This window comes from Diabrotica undecimpunctata, chromosome 2, assembly GCF_040954645.1.
Source record: "Diabrotica undecimpunctata isolate CICGRU chromosome 2, icDiaUnde3, whole genome shotgun sequence".
Lineage (NCBI taxonomy): Eukaryota > Metazoa > Arthropoda > Insecta > Coleoptera > Chrysomelidae > Diabrotica > Diabrotica undecimpunctata.
This window is the reverse complement of record NC_092804.1, coordinates 37,245,026-37,267,589: the sequence shown is the minus strand read 5'-3', so window position 1 is coordinate 37,267,589 and position 22,564 is coordinate 37,245,026. Positions and strand designations below refer to the sequence as shown.

Below are 22,564 nucleotides of genomic sequence, written 5' to 3'. Positions count from 1 at the left end.
TGTTTAACGAGACTTTTAAATTTTTACAAAGGCAAAATGGTACGTACTGTAGCCGACAAAGTAGCAGCTGTGTTAATAATTGGTAAACGTGAAAATAATTTCCATGCAGCTGAACGTCTTTTTAATGAGAGGTATCCCGATCGAACTACATCTAGAAGTTAATTGAGGAAGCTTCTTCGGAAGTTTAATCAAACAGGTAGTGTTCAAGATGTCAAACGATGTGGTCGACCAACAATTAGTGATGACAAAAAATTTACATAATTTCAGAAATGGTAGTGAATCCTACTTCTTCTATTGCCCAAGTTGCATCTATCTATGGAATCATTCAAAAGAAAGTACACCGAGTGTTGGCTGAAAACAAATTTCATCCATAGAAATTAAAAATTGTGCACAAACTTTCAGATGATGACCCCGACCGAAGACTAGAATTCTGTGAAAATATGTCCAATAAATTTAACCAACAGCCCGATTATATAAAAACAAGTTGTTTTAGTGACGAAAGTACTTTTCCTCTCAATGGAAATGTTAACACACACAATGTGAGTTATTGGAGTGACATAAATCCTCACGTGTTTTGTAAAACATAATATACTCAATTTCCAAAAAAATAAATGTTCGGGTAGGTATTTTGGGAAACCACATAGTTGGGTCTGTCTTTCTCAATACTAACTTAACCGGTGAAGTGTATCTGGAGATGTTACAAAACGCAATTGAACCGTTAATACTTAAAATTCTGAAGGATAATCCAGATGGATTCGGTAACTTGGAAATAACGTTTCAACAAGATGGTGCTCCTGCACACCATTATGGTGCAGTAAGACGTTACATATATAAGGAATATCGTGGTAGATGGATTGGACGACGAAGTACGATAGAATGGCCAGCTCGTTCACCGGACCTCATACCGTTCAATTTTTTTCTGTGGAGATACTTGAAATCTAAAGTTTACGCTACAGCACCCGGCAATATTGACATTTGACAAGCAACGAATTGTTGAAGAATGTACGGCCATTTTCCCCGACACATTTGAACATGTGACCGAGTACGGCAAGAGTTTAGAAATAGAATGCATTACTGTCAGGAAGTAGATGGAGCACATTTTGAACACTTACTATGAGAACTGTTTGTTAAATATTTATTAATTAAATGAGAAGCTACAATTTTAGTATTTATTTAATTTATCCATCAAAATGAGATTAAACTCAAACGTATTTCGAACAGAAATCTGAATTGTGTTTCGAAACTATTTTACGGATTTAAATATATTTATTATGACTGAATAGGTATTTTCGATACTTTCGAACAATATACTAATAAGACCGGTACTCACATACGGCTCAGAAACCTGGACACTCACTAAAAGAGAGGAAACGTTGTTAGCCACCTTCGAAAGAAAAATCTTGCGACACATATATAAGGGCACAAAAGAAAACGGAATATGGCGAAGAAGATACAACTCTGAACTATACAAAATATACCAGGATACGGATATTATAACATTCATTAAAATAGGACGGCTGCGTTGGATAGGACATGTAGAAAGAATGGAAGAAGCCGAAATACCAAACAAAATATTCAAACAGATGAGAGTAGAAAAAAGAACAAGAGGAAGACCGAAGCTGAGATACTTAGAACAAATAGAAAATGATATAACAACCTGAAAAATAAAAAACTGGAGAAAAAAAGCACGAAAGAGATCAGAATGGAAAAGAATCCTGGAACAGGCCAAGATTCAAAAAGGGTTGTCGAGCCAGTGATGATGATGTTCTATGGTCCACATCTCGATATTATCAAATGGCTTTTCATAGTCTACGAAGGCAAGAAATACGGGTAGTTGGCACTCATTTGCCTTCTTGATCAGTGTTCTCATTGTAAGCAGATGGTCTGATGTACTTATCTTTGGCGAAAACCAGCCTGTTTAACCGGTTGTTAAAATTGTTGGTTTAATTTTTGGTTAAGTCAACCAATTGTTAATAACTCTCATAAACAGTTTGTATACTTGGCTGATGGTCAAAAAAATGAGATGGTCAGATGACTTGAAGAAACACGCAGGCCCGAAGTGGATACAAACTGCCTACAATAGAGAGACGTGGAAGAATGAAGAGGAGGCCTATGTCCAAAATTGGATAGCAAGGGCTGTATAGATAGATAGATAGATACTTGGCTGAGCAACTATATAGGTCTATAACTCTTTAGGTCACATTTATCCTCTTTTTTGTCTAGAGTATTACTAGACTCTCGTTCCAGTCTTAAGTGATTTTGCTACTATGGAGACATCTATTAAATAGCTCTGATAGTATAGGGATTGTTACTGTCTTGCTTGTTTCAAGAGCTCAGCAATTATACCGCCGTTTCCTTGAGCTTTATTATTCTTTAGCTCTTTTAAAGCCCTTTGTATTTCGAATCCCTCTATATTTGGTAGTACCTCTGATCCCATGTTTTTTATTTTTCTTCTGACGTTTTTGTAGAAGTCTTCGACTATCTTTGTTATTTTATATTATACTTTTCCTCCTTATTATTGGTGTCTTTAATTTTGATGATTTTTTGGACACCCAGTGTTGGTCTTAGACATTTTAGGCCTCTGTTGTTTTCAATGACTTGCTCTATTAAGTTCTCGTTCCATTTTAAAAACAAGATGAAATAGAATATGATTCGCAGAAATGAGAAAAGGTTTGGCTATTACTAACCAGAACAAAACGTCGAAAAAAGATATTTCTACTATCAGAGACTTAACGGTAAAATATATTGCGCCGAATATCATCGATCCGCGATTTGTTAGTATAAATATAGCCTTATATTGGGTTAAATGAAAATATTTGCTTATTAGCATAAAAATATACGAAAAATCTAATTACAATTATTGTTCACAAAATATTTTAACACATTTGAAATTGAAATAAGTGTTCCCACTACCCTTACTGGCCTTATGTTAATATTAATGTAGTACTTTAAATTTAATGTTCCGAAAAATACATATACTTACATTATACTTAAAATAGAAGCTCCTAATTGTAATTTTCCTTTATTTTTCTTAATCCTAATGTTGTCACTACAGTTGTATATGTATATACAACCATCTTCAGTGCCCAACCACATGGTCGATTGATAATTGTCCGCTTCATCATTTTCTACACTACACACTTCTGAATCTACTATATGTTGGGGTTGTTCGTTTATTTCATTATCACAGTTTTCGTCTTCATCACTCGATGAACTGCTATCGAAATTCATCATCTTATGTTCCTTTGGTTCTCCTCCCACCTTTTTATTTCCATTTGTCGATGTTCTAAAAATAAGTTATTCTTTTTACATTTTCAAATCTGTACTTTAAACTTTTAACGACAAAACTTGAAGAAAAATAGGAAAGGATGTTATACTAAATAACGAAGAGAACTGATATATAAAGTTGACATGTGAAAGGAGAAAGTATATATAAAGTAAGTTCGCATTACAAAATTAGCTAGAGATACTAACATTATGTTTCCACTTATAGACAGAGATCAAAATCATATTTTTCCTAGTCTCCCCTCCACATTCTGCATCAACGCCCACAATGAAGCATTGTACCGATCGATAAACCCAATAATTGTTTAGGATCGAATTTAAAATAAGATCTCTGTGGTAGTTTGACGATAGACTGAGAAATCAGAACCGTACGAGCTTCGTTTCAAAAATCTTCTCATTAATTTACCTGAATTAAATAAGAGAATAAAAAAAAACAGAGATATTTCTCGTTAATTAATACTAAGCGCAATCCATATCTAAATCGTCCTCATTCTCTGAATCATCTCCTATAATAATTACCACCGGTTCAATATCTTCCTGAAAATTGTCCACCGCAAGCATTTTTTCTTCTACTTTATTGACGAGGTTCACATAATTATGCCACTGCTCTTTAGATACGCGTTGGTAAGCTTCTTTTATCAACCGTTCTACCGTTTTTTCTTTAAAAACGACGATGTTTGAAGCCACATACCTTTTCAATTGACTCCACACCATCCCAATCGGGTTCAGCTCGCAATGGTAAGACGTCTCAAAATCTTAACGCCATATTTTTCCGCAATCGTTTCAATTTTGTACTTGTCGTACTCATCTCTAAATGCAGCCGCAGTATCCAGTAATTCACTTTTTAGGTAATCTTCCCCGAAGAAAATGTTCTTTTCGATGCAGGAGTAGTATGACGCGTTATCCAAAACGACAACGTTTTCTTTGTCTTTCGGCAAGTTTGAAATTAACGTCTTCTCAAACCATATATTCTTCATATAGATCCCCGTCCATTTCGTCGTGGTAATCTGCGGTTTCCTTTCTGGCCAAGAAAGTTAATTCGGCCCATGCCACAAAACTAGTTTCGCTTCCAGCATGAAGAAGAAAAAACCAAAGACCTATTTGGGTTGGAGCTTTCATTAGAGTAGAGAGCCCTTTTATGAAGGCATCTCGTGGATTCTTGATTGTTGTGTTCCTCCATTCCTTTTTGACTGAAACAATGTTTTTATTTGTCTGAGATACTTGTGTATCCATGATATATCTTTTCTTTCCATCATTATCGAATCTCGACCTCTTTTACCATATTCAAAACTCATGTCATTTAGTACCCTACGAAATGTGGTTATTGAAAAAGCTGGTAGGTCCTCATCATCTTTCACTCTGTTTTCCAAAAAGAAATCATGGACAATTTTCCTTATTTGAGATTTTCTCCCTCATCGTAAGGATTCTTGTTTTTCTTCCTTTTTTTGTACCGGTTTCAATTAGCCTTGCTGGACCTCTTCGCGGATGTCATAAATTTTGCGAACACTCACACCTCACATTTTCGAAACTTTTTCCACAGTAATAGTCAAGCTGCCATCATTTTTTAAGTTCAGATGATAGTTCAATACATAACACCACACGTTTTACTTGCACACTAAAGTCCGTGTCAGACGGTCAAACATTTGATCAAACTAGTTTGAGCAAACTGACGTAATGACGTCATAATTACAGTTTTTTAAATTTTAAAAACCTACCTGTCACACGATCATTCAAATTTGATCAAATTGACGTATGTTAATGAAATTAACATCGAGTTAGAATCTATGGAGAAGCTATGAGCATATTAACGTATGTACTAAAAACGGCGTAGGTAGGCGTGGCTAACTGTGAAACCAATATGGCGGTGGGATCATGGCCGGACTCAATAATATTAAAACTACTATAAAAATATGACTAGTTATTCAGAAGATTTAATCATAATCTAAAAAAGTGCAATACATTTTTAATAAACTATGATTTATTTATCCCTCGGTAAACACTAAAAACACGATATATTATACATAAAGATAAATTAATACAGTCAAATACTATTAATTTATTCTCTGAAGTACGGGCCATTCCTTTGTTTACATGTTTGTATACTAACCTGTGGAACGATATTCCTGAAGATTTTTTATTAATACCGCTTCTGCCACTGCAACTACGTTGAGAACAAGAAACCATTATTATGCACTATCACAATATACTATTACAGTTTCTATAAAAGTATTATAAAACTAAAAATATTCGAAAAACAACCAACGTAAATAAACATATACGATCTGTCAAAAGTGGCAACACAATATGGCCGAAGTTAGGTCGTTTTTAGTCACGTGATGCCCTCTCTATAGATTCTAACTCGATGGAAATTAATCATCTTTTATGCATATTTATTAGTTGCTTGTGCTTTAATTACGATTCGAATTTTTTTATCCACAATAAAAATAAAAAGACTGAAAGGATTTTTTTATAATAATGTGGATGCTCGGCATTATATAAACATCTTCTTTCTCGATATAAATCAATTATGTAGAAACTTATTCCAGTCTCCAAGATATTTTAAAATTTTATTTTATAACGAAATAGGAAGACACATAAACCACAAATTATCAATCAAAGAAAAAAAGAAAATGAATTTCTTCACGCCTTCATGTCTAACTGCTGATTTTCATTTGTCTTAAATATTTTTTGTCTTATATATTAAAGTTTGATCAAACTGACCTTGACAAATAGAAGATCCTCTATTTCGATGGCCTAACTGCAATACCCCGTATCTGAAAATTTTGAGATTTTGAGACTTTCATTGCATCAGGTTTGTTGGGTTGCGTAGCATGTTGTGTAAAAACCCTGTATCATACAAAAAATAAGGAAGCCTTGAAAATTGCTTTTATTTAATATCCCGTATTGCTCGTCAGAAGACATGCGCATAAAAATATCCCGTATCTGTCAGTTGTACATTTCATTCTTCTACAACCTACACGTGTGTGAGTTTGTTTAGCTGTTCAGTGAATTAATTATATTTCAAAGGTAAGTTTTACCACTATTTTTATTAAAAATATATTTCTGCTGCTATTTTTATAAATTTTAAGTAACCTAGGATATTATAACTTGATAAAAGGGTCTCATATTGTGAGACCTTACGATACGGGATATTGAATTCTTGTTGTGAACAGATTTGCATACTAATTTTTAGTAGATACGGGCTATTATTATAACATTGTGCATTACGTGACTAAAAAATGGAAATAAAAAAGCGAAAGCTGTTTTTGTCCTGCTAAAGTAGCGGGATTGATATTTTAGTTTATTTAACCAAAATTTAATCTAAGGGAACTGTTTTTAATATGAATCTAGTCTACACTGAGAAAAATTTAAAAATAAAAACCTCAGTTAGGTATACAGGGTGTAATAGATATTAGTACAAATAAGAGATTTATTAGCCCTATGTTTTATCAACATTTTTTCTTGTTTTGACTTGCCCTATTATCCATTAAAATATTTGTGCTCATACCTTTTACAATCTGTATAAGATTAAGTTATCTTAATTATGTTTTTTTTTTCAGATGCAGGCAACTCGATCACACAGAATCTTGTCTATGGTTTTAAATCGAAAAGAAAATAATCAACAGCCTCCTAGCAGTAACAAGCAAGTTTCTGAAACTGCTGTATTCACTGAGTTCAGTGCATAAAGCAAGTGCCACAGATGGGACCCTAATACCGATAGAAGGAGATTTTCGAGATACTACTGATAAGCATGATACTTAAAATAACTCCTTTTTGCTGAGCAACGTTCAACAGCAAATATTTCAAGATGAAGTCCTCGGTGAAGTCGCACATGAGCACCTTGTAGAAACAGATAAAGTAACAGAAAATACTAATCCCGATACTTATTTAAAGAAAACTCCTTTATTGGAAATGCCAATTTGCACCCTAACCCCGGTTCAAGCATCACCTCTGAGGATTCCAATCAAAACAACGACGACTATATCCTTGAAGAAGTTTCCGATTTTTCAGATAAAACTTCTAATAATAAAAAGAAAACAGACAGTGCGTGGAGCTCAGCTGAAGATAAACTAAATGAAGAAATTAGAGTAAGACGCAGAAAGAAGAAGGCTAAAGGTAAAATTCACAATTTTACTATGTCTAACTTAAAAAACCATGAAGGCTTTAATTATTGGTGGGCTAAAATAGAAGGAGATGTGTGTGCATCTACTTTTGCTTCCATCATTATCCATCATTATTTTTCTTCCACACGATTATATAACATGTACTGAAGAAGCGCGGATAAAACCAGCTCCATTTAAAGCGCAGATGCTTACTCAAACATTTTTTAAAAACTATGCATCCTGCGAACTTGCGTATAGAAGTATTCGACCTGTAAAGATAAAGAACGATCCGACCGTCACAGATCTCAGGGTGTTAATGTACGATCCAGAGAAAAAAGAAATTTTGTTCAAAACTAATTTCAAAGATGAATTTAAGCCATTACCTGTACGGGCCTGTCAATCCCAAAGGTCTAGAAATGTCGTCGTACCCTAACTTGCACAACCAAAGACAAGTATAAAGAGTGGTAACTATACTCATTTGCAAGACCTTCAGGTACTTTTACCTACCGACTGTCACATGTTTTACAACAATTTACCCAAAGATAAGAAGATTTAGGTAGATATCTTAAAAGTTTTTAGTTTAGTTGTTATTTGTTTTTAGAAAGTTATATTTATTAAACCTAATTTCCCTTTAAAGTTTAAGTTACATATTTTTTTACTGTTTTACTTTACATAATGTTTGTAACTTCTAATAAAATTGTTTTGTACCAATTTTCGTTTTGTTTTTACCACCTGTTAAATTAATACTAAAAACCCATATCTAAAATTTATGTCACAACATTTTTGACAATACCCCGTATCTACACAAAAAAACTCAAAATACTGCAAAATGTACTTTTTCATCTTTTATTTACTAAAAAATGAAATTATTCATTTTAAGGTCAAGAAAAAGTCTTCTGTTCATTAATAATTTTTGTTTAAAATCATATTTTGTCTCTCCTGTAAAATTTACTTATTTCAGATACAGGTTATTACAGTTAGGCCATCGATTTATAGAGGATTTGATCAAACTCAGGATGTGACGTCATATGCTGTCAATTTTTTGGTTTGGTCAAACTAATTTAATCAAATATTTGACCGTCTGACACGGACTTAAAGTCCGTGTCAGACGGTCAAATATTTGATCAAACTAGTTTGAGCAAACTGACGTAATGACGTCATAATTACAGTTTGTTCAAATTTTAAAAATCTACCTGTCACACGATCATTCAAATTTGATCAAATTGACGTATGTTAATGAAATTAATCGTCTTTTTTTGCATATTTATTAGTAGTAACTTAACTTATTCCAGTCTCCAATATATTTTAAAATTTTTATTTTATAACAAAATAGGAAGACAAATAAACCACAAATTATCAACCAAAGAAAAAAAGAAAGTGAATTTCATCACCTTATGTCTAATTGCTGATTTTCATTTGTCTTAAATATTTTTCGACCAATCAAAATTAAAGTTTGATCAAACTGACCTTGACAAATAGAAGATCCTCTATTTTTAGAGGATTTGATCAAACTCAGGATGTGACGTCATATGCTGTCAATTTTTTGGTTTGGTCAAACTAGTTTGATCAAATATTTGACCGTCTAACACGGACTTAAGAATCATGTCCTGTTTGAAATTCACGATAGATACTAGCAACGGCTCCTTGATGTAGGTATTTTCATCCGCTTGCGAAAATAAAATAGATTTGGCTTTCATAGTTTTTGCCAACAAGTTTTTGGTCTAATAGCCAGCACCCAAATCGACAAAGAGACATGTTTGCTTTGCGTGGACAATCGGGATTAAAACTGATTCGCTTCTCCTAATGACTTTATAATGATCTTTATTTCCCAAAGAATGTGTTTACAATGGAAGCTATTGAAAATTGATAAATATAGATAAGCTATCGACAATGAGTTTTTGATATATGTTGGTTTTTTATAGTATTTTTCTTTTATACACCCGCAGGCAATTGTTGTGTGTGCGTATATTTCAGTGCTATGATTCTTAAATCCGGTCCTGGTGCGCTGCTCGGGGCAAAGCCGACCAGAAGCATGTGATGAATATAGGAAGAACAGACAGAATATGTGTGAAAAAATGAACCAAGTCAAAATTTTTATGGAAGTTGGCATAACTTGGCCGCTTAGTTGACCACGGAATGACATAAAACGATGCACTTTACTTAAGATTTGAGACGAACATTTCAGAATAAATACCTATTTCTTTAGTCGAAGTGAAAAATCCTGTACAAACACGAACATTGATTCATATTTTAATCTCTACTTTTGTTCGAAATTATAATCAATGTAGCTTTGACGATTCTATACCTTTTTTGTCATGCCGCGAATAGCATCGCTATTTAAAGAAAAAGAATATTTCACTTTTATTGTTTCTTGTGTCTTACCTGTTATTAATACCTGGTACTGATGCAATGCATACTATTTTCCTATTGCACACTCCATTGCAGGACGTAACATTAGGCTCTGGCAGTAAACTTAAAACACACACTTGCCCAACGTACCCATCGCTATTGCACACCCATACGTCTTTAGATTTGTAACCTACAGTGGGGGCAGCACAGGTAAACTGGAGACCTGCTCTAGTTTTCCTTATAGGTACTGTGGCTAGTAATTCAGGACTTGGGACTCGATCAGTTGATGTCGCTAAAAAATGATAATTGTAAAGATGTAATTTTAATTATACTAGATCAAATTGAATGATACAAGATACTTAAAGCTTTCCACAGTTCTAAAATGAAAATTTTTGTTATAATTAGATTTGTAGATAGCAACGAATACCCTGATGTTTCTGTCAAGTCTGTGTTCCGGACAGACTATGAAATATTTCACTGAACTTGCATTCTTTGTTTATTTTGAAAGTATCTACTTAAACAACATATACTGGGTGTTGCAAAAAATAGAAACACCGTCTCTAGACTAGGTAAAAAACTGAAAAATGATTGGGGTTTGCTTAATAAAAATTTTTTGTACGCCATCCGTTTTCAAGATAAAGGGCGTTGAAAAAAAATGTTACACATTTTTTACGATTTTGCCGAAACTACTGGCAACATTGTAATGAAATTGTATACGAATATGTCGTGGAAGCTGATAAAAGAATACTAGAAAGAATTTTACCAAAGAATATACATAGAGTCGTTAAGAAGGATCTTTCACTGTCATTTTTTACTCTCGGCAAAGGTTATACACATGTTATAGAGAATAAGCACAAGTTGATCAAGATTTTATGTCGTCTCCGGTGTAATTAATAAACGTATGAAAAACTGATTGCAACTTGGTGCAAAAATTCCATGTTTATTAATTTGTCCAACTATTGCGCATATCTTGAAGAGACAATGCCATTATGGTTTTATTAGGTGGTGGAAATAAAACACATTCTTTCTAAGAAGAAAAAAACTCAGCTTCAAAGTCTTAGAAAGAAACAGAGCCCTTCGAGCAAAGTGCTCTAGCGAGCTACCCTACACGGGTAAAACCATGAGTTAGACACTACTATCACAACTGACACAACTGACTTGAGATCCGAAAATGTCCCATATTTAAAGATAAATTAACTTTTATATGAAACTTTTTCATTTCTCAACCAATTAAATTTAATTATATGTTCCAGAAGGAAGGGCGATGAACATCGAAGTGCGTGATTGGTGGCACTTGATGACATCCCCCCTGCTTTGGAGACTCTGAGGCTGATAAAAAAAGATGATTTTATTAAAAAACTTAAGAAAACAATTTTTTTTTTACAAATCACATATAGGAAAGAAAAAAATACATAAAATATATTAAAAGTGTATATGTCCATATTGTGAGATCTACTTACAGTCCTCTAACACACACTACACTCGCATACACTCGCGTAGCGCGTATAGTCGACACGTAATTTCGTGAGAAAATTTATAGGAACCAGAGGAGTAAAATACTAGTAAAATGGCAACACTGTTAGAGTTACCACCACTTTATTGAACAGTAGCGTAGATATCTAATTTTTAATTAAATAAAAGTTTTTATTTTTATTTAATGTTATTTAAGAAAAAGTTTCATTTTCTATAAAGTTTAAATAAAAAATATTGGTGTTTTTAACTTCTGTGATATATCTAGGAAGTGATAACACTAATCGACTCGGCTAAATAGAACTTATTGTAAAATAACAATACCTATAAAAAATTGTTAATAAAAGTAATTATCACATACAATTAAACAAATTTTTTATGTACAAGTATTTTAGTATACAAACGTTTTAATAACACAACTGCTCATAAGTTTTAAAACTTATGATCACATTTTATCCCTGATAACTTAGATATTGTAATAAAAAAAATAGAGAATTCATTTTTTAAATTATATACAGGGTATTCTATTAACAACTTTGGTTTGACACCGTGTGAGAGAAGACTTAGTACCTCAATAATTTAAAAATGGGTTAGAGGTCTAAAACTTTTATGAACATCTTTTTTTATATATCTAGCAGGTATTTTATAATATCCTAACCTGTACTTTGATTATTTTAAATTAAATTATGTTGTATGTTTTTGTTCTATCATGAAGTGTATTTGTACTCTATTTTCAAAGATATATAAGCAAAACGAGAATTTGTACAATTACAATAAAAATAAAGGTTTCAACTAACACCTAGTTAGAAATAACTTACTAATCTACTCAGAATCACTAGTATCAGTTGTATCTTCTATATTTATAGTTAATTTGGTTAATGCTGGTAAATATTTAACATAGTCATTTTCCACTGCGATTACATGTTTGATTACACTTTTCCAGTTGGTTGCTGTGATCTTTGTGACTTCTCTTCTAATTAACTAGAGAGCAGTAGACAAAAATTTAGGAGCCACGTTTCTTCTTCTATTTCCTTTAAGTTATGTCCATATTAACTCTATTGGGTTCAATTTACAATAGTAAGGAGGAAGTATTGTAAATTGTAATACTGGACATACCAAGCACGGTATGCCCATTACTGCGAGTACAGTTATCAACAACATATTCCTTCTGGTACTACTGTAAACAACCTCTAACAAATGCTTTTTACTATATGATGCCTCAAAGTACAAATCTTTCTCAAATAAAAATTCTTGAATTTGTAATTTGTTTCAAGTAATATTTGTAATTTTCTCATTAATCTTGAATAATATGATACGTTGTCCATGATAATCACACTATATTTAGTTAATCTCGGAAGAAGAGGTTCTTCAAACCATGATTCAAAAATTAAACTTTCCATATCCTCATGATAACGCGTCTTTAATATTTTTTTGCAGATATTAATAATACATCATCGATCCATCTATTTTCTCCACCGCAGTGTAAAATTATAATTCTCTGTCCTGTCATGAGTATCACACTAGGTCTCATCTAAATAAACAACATTTCGTTTCATTTTTTGATACTAAGTTATCTATCTGATAGAAATGTTTCTTAAAGAAATAATTATTCTAGTACTTTCCATTATTGCGCTTGTCTATAGTTTTTTACTTAAAATTATGGGTTTTAAGAAATCATCAAATCGTTGTTGCTGAATATAAGAGAATATCCTTTCGAACCAATTCACTTCGAAGGCTTTCAATAGTTGAAAAAATATTAGCCGCATCCATTTTGTATATTGTTATGATTATAGGTTTCTTTAGGTGCGGTTTTATTTGTGTGAATTTGCACAATGCTTTCTCCTCTGTCTAGAAGAAGATATTTCTCCTATAGTCTTGTAGCAGATTGCTTTGGACTCTGATAAACATGTTTCTACAATTGCTTCTGATTTAGACAATTTAGAACACAATTCTTCATAAACATGTTTCAGCATATGTTTGGATGGTATCATCAGAGAGGTATTGAAAATTTCGCTTACATTTTACTACAAGGCTTTGTAAAAATATTCCAATTGATTAGAGGGTTCCACTCGCTCTTCAGCTGCAGAATTATTATCACACCACGGGTGCCACATTTCAAAAGTATTTTCGTAAAATTATAAAGTTTACTGTTCTTTTACATATTTTTACGTACTTCCGTTCTTTGTGAATTTTATAAAAACTAACTTCTGTTTTTTTTTTCAAAAAAACATTAAACGTTTACATCTATGGTTCCTGAGTTGAACTTTTTTTATACTTCATTTCCATCATATTGATAGCTGAAAGCATTATAATTGACGCTCGAACTTCTTTTTCGATATATATATATATATATATATATATATATATATATATATATATATATATATATATATATATATATATATATATTGTTACGTAAAAATATGAGTCATAGTTTTAACCTTTAAAACATGTTTTTATTCTAATATGTTGTAGAGTTTACGAGAGGCCCGATTTACCTGAGCGACCTTCCAGAACCGATGCGAGGGAAATCCAGTTGCCTTTACCGTTTCGCCATCGACGGTTTTAGACTATTCGAGATAACGGCAATGGTATATAATAACGGAACTTTATTTGGAAGGGACAGTTAATTCTGAACCCGCGCTCGCGAATTTGTTACGTACGGATATAATATATAAATTATTGTCAGATAAGTTAATATAAATAAAGAAATAAATTAAATCCGTAAGTGTTATAAATATTGAACCTTTTAATAAATTCACAACAAATGGTGTCAGAGTGAGATCGAACATAAATTAGACTTATAATAATAATACAAGTGAATATAAAATAAATTGTGAAAATGACGACGATTTATGAGCTGACAGTGACTACTTTAAGAAGACATCTAGAAGACAGAGAATTAGCTTCTACCGGAAAAAAGGCTGAGTTAGTCCAACGACTAAAGAACGCTTTGCTAGAAGAAGGACTAGATCCAGAGACTTATATATTTGAAGACAAACATGATGCTGTCATCTCGTCGATTTCGAAATTAGAGAACAAAGTCTCTGGCGATATTTCGAAAGTTTCCGGCGACATCGCTTCTTTAGAAAGCAAAGTCACTTCTGAGATGTCTGCCCTGGACGATAGAATATCTTCGTTAAAAAACCAAGTTGCTGCCGATATGTTAGCCTTCGAAGAAAAGATTAAAGAGATGGAAAGGAAGATGGAAGAAACAGGGACAGCAGAGAGAGGTAACAATCCGATTACAGTGGAGATAAAAGAAGACGAGACGAAATTTAAGTTGGAGACACGGCCGAAATTTGAAGGAAGTGGAGGTTCTATTCATGTTAAAGTCCCAACTTTCGACGGAAAATCATCATGGAACAACTACATGAAACAGTTCGAATCAGCCGCAAGAGCAAATGGATGGTCTGAAAAAGAAAAGGCTGTAAACCTGACTATCGCTCTTCGAGGAGATGCCTTAGATGTGCTTCAGACCATAGCCGTAGAGGAGACCGATGATTTCGAACAACTGAAGAAGAGGTTAAATATGCGATATGGCCACGAACATTTGGAGCATGTATATCAGTCACAGCTTAAAAATCGTAGACAGAAGAAAGATGAGGCTCTTCAAGAATATGAGGTAGATATTGCCAGATTAGTACGATATGCTTATCCAACAGCTCCCGAAGACATGATGGAAAAATTGGCCGTTCAAACGTTTATTGATGGTCTTCGTGATCATGAAATGCAGAGAACACTGCGATTAGCTCGTCACAAGACGCTGGTTGATGTCCTATCCGCCGCCCTCGAATATGAGTCAGCTACGCAGGCCTCTGGCGGTTACAGTAAAGTTAGGACTGTAAAAGAGGAAGAAGATGAAGATAAACTTGACCAGCTCGTTAATATGATGAAAAGCATGACATACAAGAAAACGAAGACCATCAGATGCTGGAATTGTGGCGAAATAGGACACGTACGAAGCTCCTGTAAGCACCCTAGGTACGACGCAAATCAAGAAACTCACCATCAGGAAAACTAGAACGGGTCAGCCTTAGGGGGGCAGCTTCGACCCAAAACTTTTCCAAAGACCCTCTCATACTAATAGCTTCTTTGAAATGTCGTGAAGATAGTGTATATGTAGATGGAGACATAAATGGTAAAAAGCATACGTTGTTGGTGGATACCGGAGCGACCAGAACCATTATACGCCCGACAGTTATAAACAGCCGAAAGAAACTGTTACCAACGAGGTTACGACTTCGGACCGCTACAGGTGAAAATGCCAACATTCATGGAGAAATCCAGGTACAATTGGGAATTGGGGCAGAAAAGTTTGTCCATACTGTTATAGTTGCTGACATCGAAGAGGATGTTATATTAGGAATGGACGTAATGAATATGCATGGATTCCAATTGGATTTTAAGAATAAGGTAATCAAAGTTGGCAACGAGGAGGTATTTCTCCATCCACATAATGACAACACTGTGCAAGCAGCCATTACAGAAGATACAGTCGTGCCTGCGAGAAGCGAAACGATCATAGTAGCGCGACTACAGGGAATTGTAGACGAAGGGAGACCTGTTATGATGGAGCCTTGGAACCACGACGATGAGGTTGGTCGTGGAATCATAATTGGAAAGGAATTGGTGACTTCGGCTAAAGAAATTCCTGTGAGACTTATCAATGTCAACGACTACCCAGTGACCATAAAGAAAGAGACAAAAGTAGGAACTTGTGTACCTGTGACATCCATAATTCGTCAGGCGACAACATCTGATAATTCCAACGACAAATTCGACCAAATGGTTGCAGTTGCAGGACAGTCTCTAAATCAGATGGAGAAAAGGAAATTAAGGGAATTTCTTCGGCAGTATCGTGATATTTTCGTACCGAAAGGAGGAAAGACGGGAAGAACTACCGTTGTTAAGCATAAAATTGATACTGGTAATGCTAAGCCAATTCGTCAAACAGCTCGACGATTACCACAGGCGAAGAGAGAGGAAGCTGAAACGATTGTTCAGGAAATGAAGAAAGACGGGGTGATAGAACCTTCTACGAGTCCATGGGTCTCTCCGGTGGTCCTGGTTAAGAAGAAAGACGGAACGACGAGGTTCTGTGTGGATTACCGTTTGCTGAACAACGTTACCAAGAAAGATAGTTATCCTCTGCCTCGGATCGATGACACATTGGACACATTGGCTGGAAGTAAATTGTTTTCTACTTTAGATTTGAAGTCTGGATACTGGCAGGTAGAAATGGACCCAGTCGATAAAGAAAAGACAGCCTTCACCACAGGATCTGGATTGTGGCAATTCAACGTTATGCCATTTGGACTTTGTAATGCTCCTGCGACATTTGAGAGGCTTATGGAAAATGTGTTGAGAGGGTTATCTTGGAAAACATGCCTGGTTTATTTAGATGACATAATCGTCTTGGGGGAGACATTCGAAGATCATTTGAGGAATTTAGAAAACGTTTTTAATCGACTTAAAGCTGCCCAATTGATGCTAAACCCCAAGAAGTGCCAGCTATTTCAAGGTAAAGTCAATTATCTGGGTCATATAGTCAGTAAAGAAGGAGTGGCCGTGGATAAAGGAAAAATCGATTCCATTAAGGAATGGCCAAAACCAACTGACAAACATCAAGTGAGAAGTTTTCTTGGACTATGTACTTACTACCGGAGGTTTATTAAGAAGTTTGCAGATATCGCTAAGCCATTAACGCGACTTACGGAGGAAGCAAGAGATTACCGCTGGGATACAGACTGCCAAAATGCCTTTGAGACCTTGAAAAATCATTTAATAACAGCACCAATTTTAGGGTATCCACTGCCAGAAGGAGAGTTCATCTTAGATACAGATGCAAGTAATGTGGGAATTGGAGGAGTGCTGTCTCAGATTCAAGGAGGACAGGAACGAGTCCTCGGATATTTTAGTAAAGTTCTTTCAAAACCTGAGCGGAATTATTGCGTCACGAGGAGAGAACTTCTAGCAGTAGTTAAATCAGTAGAGCACTTCTATCAATACCTCTATGGCAGAAAGTTTCTAATCCGAACCGACCATGCCGCCCTTAAGTGGTTGATGCAGTTTAAGAATCCAGAGGGTCAGATAGCCAGGTGGATCGAACGACTCCAAGAATACGATTTTAAGATTGAGCACCGGGCCGGAGTTAGCCATAGAAACGCTGATTCTCTTTCCAGAAGGCCATGCCCAGCAGAGTGTTCCCACTGCAACAAAACGGAATCCAAGGAAGCAGCAGTGCTAAGAACAACGATGGTCAACGACGACTGGACGCCTATTAAGATTAGAGAAGAACAAGAAAGAGATCCAGTTATACAGAAAATTCGAAAATGGAAAGAGGAAAACCGTCGACCACCTTGGCAAGAAATATCAAACCTATGCTCAGTAGTTAAGACGTATTGGGCCCAGTGGGACTCATTTATCATGGAAGATGGCTTGCTTAAACGAGTCCTGGAAAATGATGACGGTTCGGAAAAGAGAAGACAGTTGGTGATCCCAAAGAGCAGAATAGCGGAAGTACTTCGTCAGTTACACGACAGTCCATCGGGAGGGCATTTTGGTGTAAGGAAAACCCTTCAGCGAATTCGGGAACGGTTTTATTGGATGAACAGTTCCGACGATGTAAAAGACTGGTGTAAGAAATGTACTATTTGTGCCACGAGTAACGGGCCTTACCGAAAAAGGAGAGCTCCTATGAGACAATATAATGTTGGAAGCCCGTTTGAAAGAATAGCTTTGGACATCGCTGGGCCATTTCCAGAAAGTGAAAACGGAGGCAAGTACATGCTGGTAGTAATGGATTACTTCACTAAGTGGGTCGAGATTTACGCACTTCCAGACCAGAAGGCCGCCACCGTTGCAGATAAGTTGATCCAAGAATATATCAGCCGATTTGGAGTGCCTTTGGAGATCCATAGTGACCAAGGCAGGAACTTCGAAAGCGATCTATTCCAAGGAATATGTGATAGACTAGGCATGAAGAAAACAAGAACTACCGCGTATCATCCGCAATCGGATGGTATGGTAGAACGAATGAATAGGACAGTTGGCAAGTATTTGACAAAGATGGTGTCCGATCATCAGCGAGACTGGGACCAATACCTTCCGTTCTTCACAATGGCCTACAGATCTGCTGTTAACGAATCAACAGGCCAGACACCAGCCAAAGTCCTATTCGGACGCGAAATGCGACTACCTTGTGATCTCGAGTTTGGATGTCGACCTGGAGAAGATGTAGCAGGTGAAGATTATGTGATCGAATTACGAAGAAGAATGGACGATGTACATGAGTTGGTCCGTTCCCACCTTCAGATCGCTAGCGACAGAATGAAGAAACGGTACGATACACAAGCCGAAAAGGGTTGCTTTAAGAAGAACGACAAAGTATGGCTGTATAATCCCAAGAAGCGAAAAGGTTGTTCTCCCAAATTGCAGCAGTTTTGGGAAGGCCCATACCTAATTATGGAGAAGATCAACGATGTCATCTACCGAATAAGCAAGATTCCGAGGGGAAAGCCGATGATAGTACACCATAACCGGCTGGCGTCTTTCGAAGGTGACCACGACGTAGATGAAGAAGTGGAAGTAAACCAAGTCCAAGACGTGTCTGACCTCACGTTTGAGGAATTCATGGGTGCCTATGGAGGTACCGGTAAAGCAAGACATGGTGTTACCACTGAAGAAAAGCAAGATCTACTCGCGCTCCCCGATGACTACTCGCTGGCCCTTACCATCCCGGCCAGTATCAAAGACGCACCAGGGTTGGCATCCGTCTTTCGAAGGAAGTTTGGTCGAGTTGCAGAACTTCAATGCCAGGTGCCAGCTCCCGGTAAAACCTTGAAACTCCAAGATGCATCACGTTACCTTTTCTACCTGGTAACAAAAGACACTGCCCGTGACCAACCTACCTACCGAGATGTGTGGGAAGCCTTACTTCAATTGAGAGAGCACGTACTAGAGTCCGACGTGCAAAAGTTAGCCATGCCAAAGTTGGAGTGCCGCCAATTAGATTGGAGGGTTATCCGAAATATGGTGGAGGAGATCTTTAAAGACACCGAAGTCCAGGTGTTAGTCTGTTGCAATCCGCATAGTTACTGGTGCGGAGAGAAAACCGTCCTTTGTCATTTTTATACAACTGGAAGTTGTAAAAGAGGGTCCAGTTGCCGATACCAGCATACCGTTCCAGTTCTAGTCCCAACAAGGTTCCAGGAGGAACCATCTTTTGAGAGGGGGGCAATGTTACGTAAAAATATGAGTCATAGTTTTAACCTTTAAAACATGTTTTTATTCTAATATGTTGTAGAGTTTACGAGAGGCCCGATTTACCTGAGCGACCTTCCAGAACCGATGCGAGGGAAATCCAGTTGCCTTTACCGTTTCGCCATCGACGGTTTTAGACTATTCGAGATAACGGCAATGGTATATAATAACGGAACTTTATTTGGAAGGGACAGTTAATTCTGAACCCGCGCTCGCGAATTTGTTACGTACGGATATAATATATAAATTATTGTCAGATAAGTTAATATAAATAAAGAAATAAATTAAATCCGTAAGTGTTATAAATATTGAACCTTTTAATAAATTCACAACAATATATATAATTCTGGAAGAAGAGATTTTTCAAAATATGTCTTTAATTTTTTTTTGCCGATATTAATAATAAATCGTCGATGCATCCATTTTCTACACCGCAGTGTAAAATTATACTTCTGTCCTTTATTGGGCGGTACTGAATTAGAACACTTTTTGTTATTATTCGTCACAATTTTTTTTAACGGAATACCATACCAGGTTTCATCCAAATAAACAATATTTCGTTTAAAAATAAAGTTTAAAATAATATAAAATATTTTACCTACCTACCCAAGTGTAAACCACTGGAGGGTCGAAACTAAATTTAAACTACTTAGGATAAACTACTTTATGGTTTCGGTTGCTCAGGCAAAAATTGTTATCTTACGCAAAGAATGCATCGATGATAACTTTATCTGAGCGACTGTACATATTTTACCAGGCTCATCTAAATGTAAATATCGATGAGAATATTAAAACTTTGTATTATTATACATCTCAGTCATTGATAATTTTGCAGTTAATAACTACTCCTGGTAGAGTACTTTTATTTTAATTTTTATTGCCTGCTTTTATTACAGATAAATATATTTTTACACAGTCTCACCGAAATACGAGGCGACTATACTTGCACTGCACAAAAACACTCACAGGCGGTGGTCGGTGTTGTTGACAGCATCTGCAGGTCCATCCTCGACGACGTGCTCTCGTTCTAAGGCGGCTTCGTCCTCTCTAGCTGTACATTTCCCATCTGCATGTCGCCGGTGTGTCGTAGGCGAGTTTGCCTGAGCCTCCGTGGTGCTCTGGACCACATAATGGTAGGGCAGGCAGTGACTGGCTACTGCGGAGACATCCATTGCATCAGGTACTTAGCATCAAGTAGGCTGGCTCGTCGGAGATATGGCACATCGACGGTTTCAGGCCTGCAGAAGGTGGATATCGGCATGTTAGTTTGGTGTACTAACATCCGATGCTTCTCCCCGCTGTTTTCTTAAGTGGTTTTGATGCAGGCATCGTGTTGGAACTGTTTGCGATTTTCGATCGCGGAGCATGAGAACTCTGACATCTCGGAGTCGTGGTAGAGTTCGTTGAAGGTTGGGCGCCATGTCGTCTCCGGTGTAATTAATAAACGTATGAAAAACTGATTGCAACTTGGTGCAAAAATTCCATGTTTATTAATTTGTCCAACTATTGCGCAATATGGTGTAATATTGCGTAGTTGGCCGGTACGCTCTTATTGTGGCATTATCTTGAAGAGACAATGCCATTATGGTTTTATTAGGTGGTGGAAATAAAACACATTCTTTCTAAGAAGAAAAAAACTCAGCTTCAGAGTCTTAGAAAGAAACAGAGCCCTTCGAGCAAAGTGCTCTAGCGAGCTACCCTACACGGGTAAAACCATGAGTTAGACACTACTATCACAACTGACACAACTGACTTGAGATCCGAAAATGTCCCATATTTAAAGATAAATTAACTTTTATATGAAACTTTTTCATTTCTCAACCAATTAAATTTAATTATATGTTCCAGAAGGAAGGGCAATGAACATCGAAGTGCGTGATTGGTGGCACTTGATGACATTTAGTTCCTTATTTGTACCACTAGTGAGCGGTTATGTCAGCGCTATTCATCGAGTTAGAATATACTGCTTCTAAAATATGAAAGAGTGGGACAACAAATGCAACTTTAGATATTTTCATCATAATGTAGATGCTGCATGGTCGTAGAATAGCAATAAATTTTTGTGTTTTATAAAATTTTTTGAAGAAAATAAAATATTATTTTAACTTTTAATAACTGAATCTTTTTAGAAAAAATATTGTGATTCAAATTTTTAATTTAAATATGTACAAATCTACGAATCATATAATTAAAACACTCTTCTTATAAATTATAAATAAAATAAATTAAAAGCCAATCACAGGGAGAGAAAGTCCAAAAAATTCCAAAGTATTTCGATCAAAAAACAATTCCTGATCTCGTTAGTAAGCTAGAATTGCTTTTTAGCACATACACCAAAGAATTATTTTTCACAATTTGAAAATTCGAAATTGTAAAGTATAATTTAAAATTTTTAGATTTAAAAAATAAAACAGTGTCTTAAATAACGCATCTCTAGAGCTCAACAAAGGAAGATGAGAAAAAAGACAAAAATGGCTGCTGGGACATGGACCATAGCAAATTCCAAGAAAACCAAATCAGCAACTTCTTCTCATTGCGCCGTCTCCTTTCGAAGGTTGGCGATCCCAGCAACCAGATCCCAGATCCCAAATCAGCAACACCCGAGGATAAAAAGAGACTTCGGGAGAATACCATCACCCCCCTCTAAGAAACCAAGGGACTCTATAAAGCAGACTAGGTCATAAAGCACCGTTCAGTATTCAGAATGCTAGTAGCACACCGACACCATCCTGATACACAACTAGATCGGGCTCGAGCAAATTTGATCACTAATAAAGTGGAGCAAGCACTTATCGGAGGTCAGAATGAACTTCTGCAGTTCCATAAACCATCGTTTAGCTAAGGGACCCTGTGGGTGGACTATGTTAACGAGTATACAAAAACTTAAATATAGTTGATCCAAATAATATGCAAACAATATTTATTCATTGTGAAAATTATGTTTTACTAGTACTTGTTATTTTAAAACAAGATTAAATAGTGCCCATATAGCGTAAAAACTTTTACTGTTAAATATTTCAAAAATAATTCAGGAACGCTGTTACTTGTTATTAAAAGATTATGGATGAAAAGTTTCGACGAAATGGAAAATT

At 35.7% G+C, this 22,564-nt stretch overlaps 1 protein-coding gene across 2 annotated transcripts in view; it reads right to left on the bottom strand.

The window, feature by feature from the left end:
- The window catches only part of LOC140434418 (rho guanine nucleotide exchange factor 17), an 81,659-nt gene that overhangs the window by 11,071 nt on the left and 48,024 nt on the right, over positions 1-22,564 (bottom strand). For both annotated transcript variants that reach the window (XM_072522671.1, XM_072522672.1), the window contains exons 9-10: positions 9,771-10,029; positions 2,984-3,286 (exon numbers count right to left, since the gene is read on the bottom strand). In XM_072522671.1, the coding sequence (XP_072378772.1) occupies positions 2,984-3,286; positions 9,771-10,029 (562 nt within the window). The remainder of the gene's footprint in view (positions 1-2,983; positions 3,287-9,770; positions 10,030-22,564) is intronic.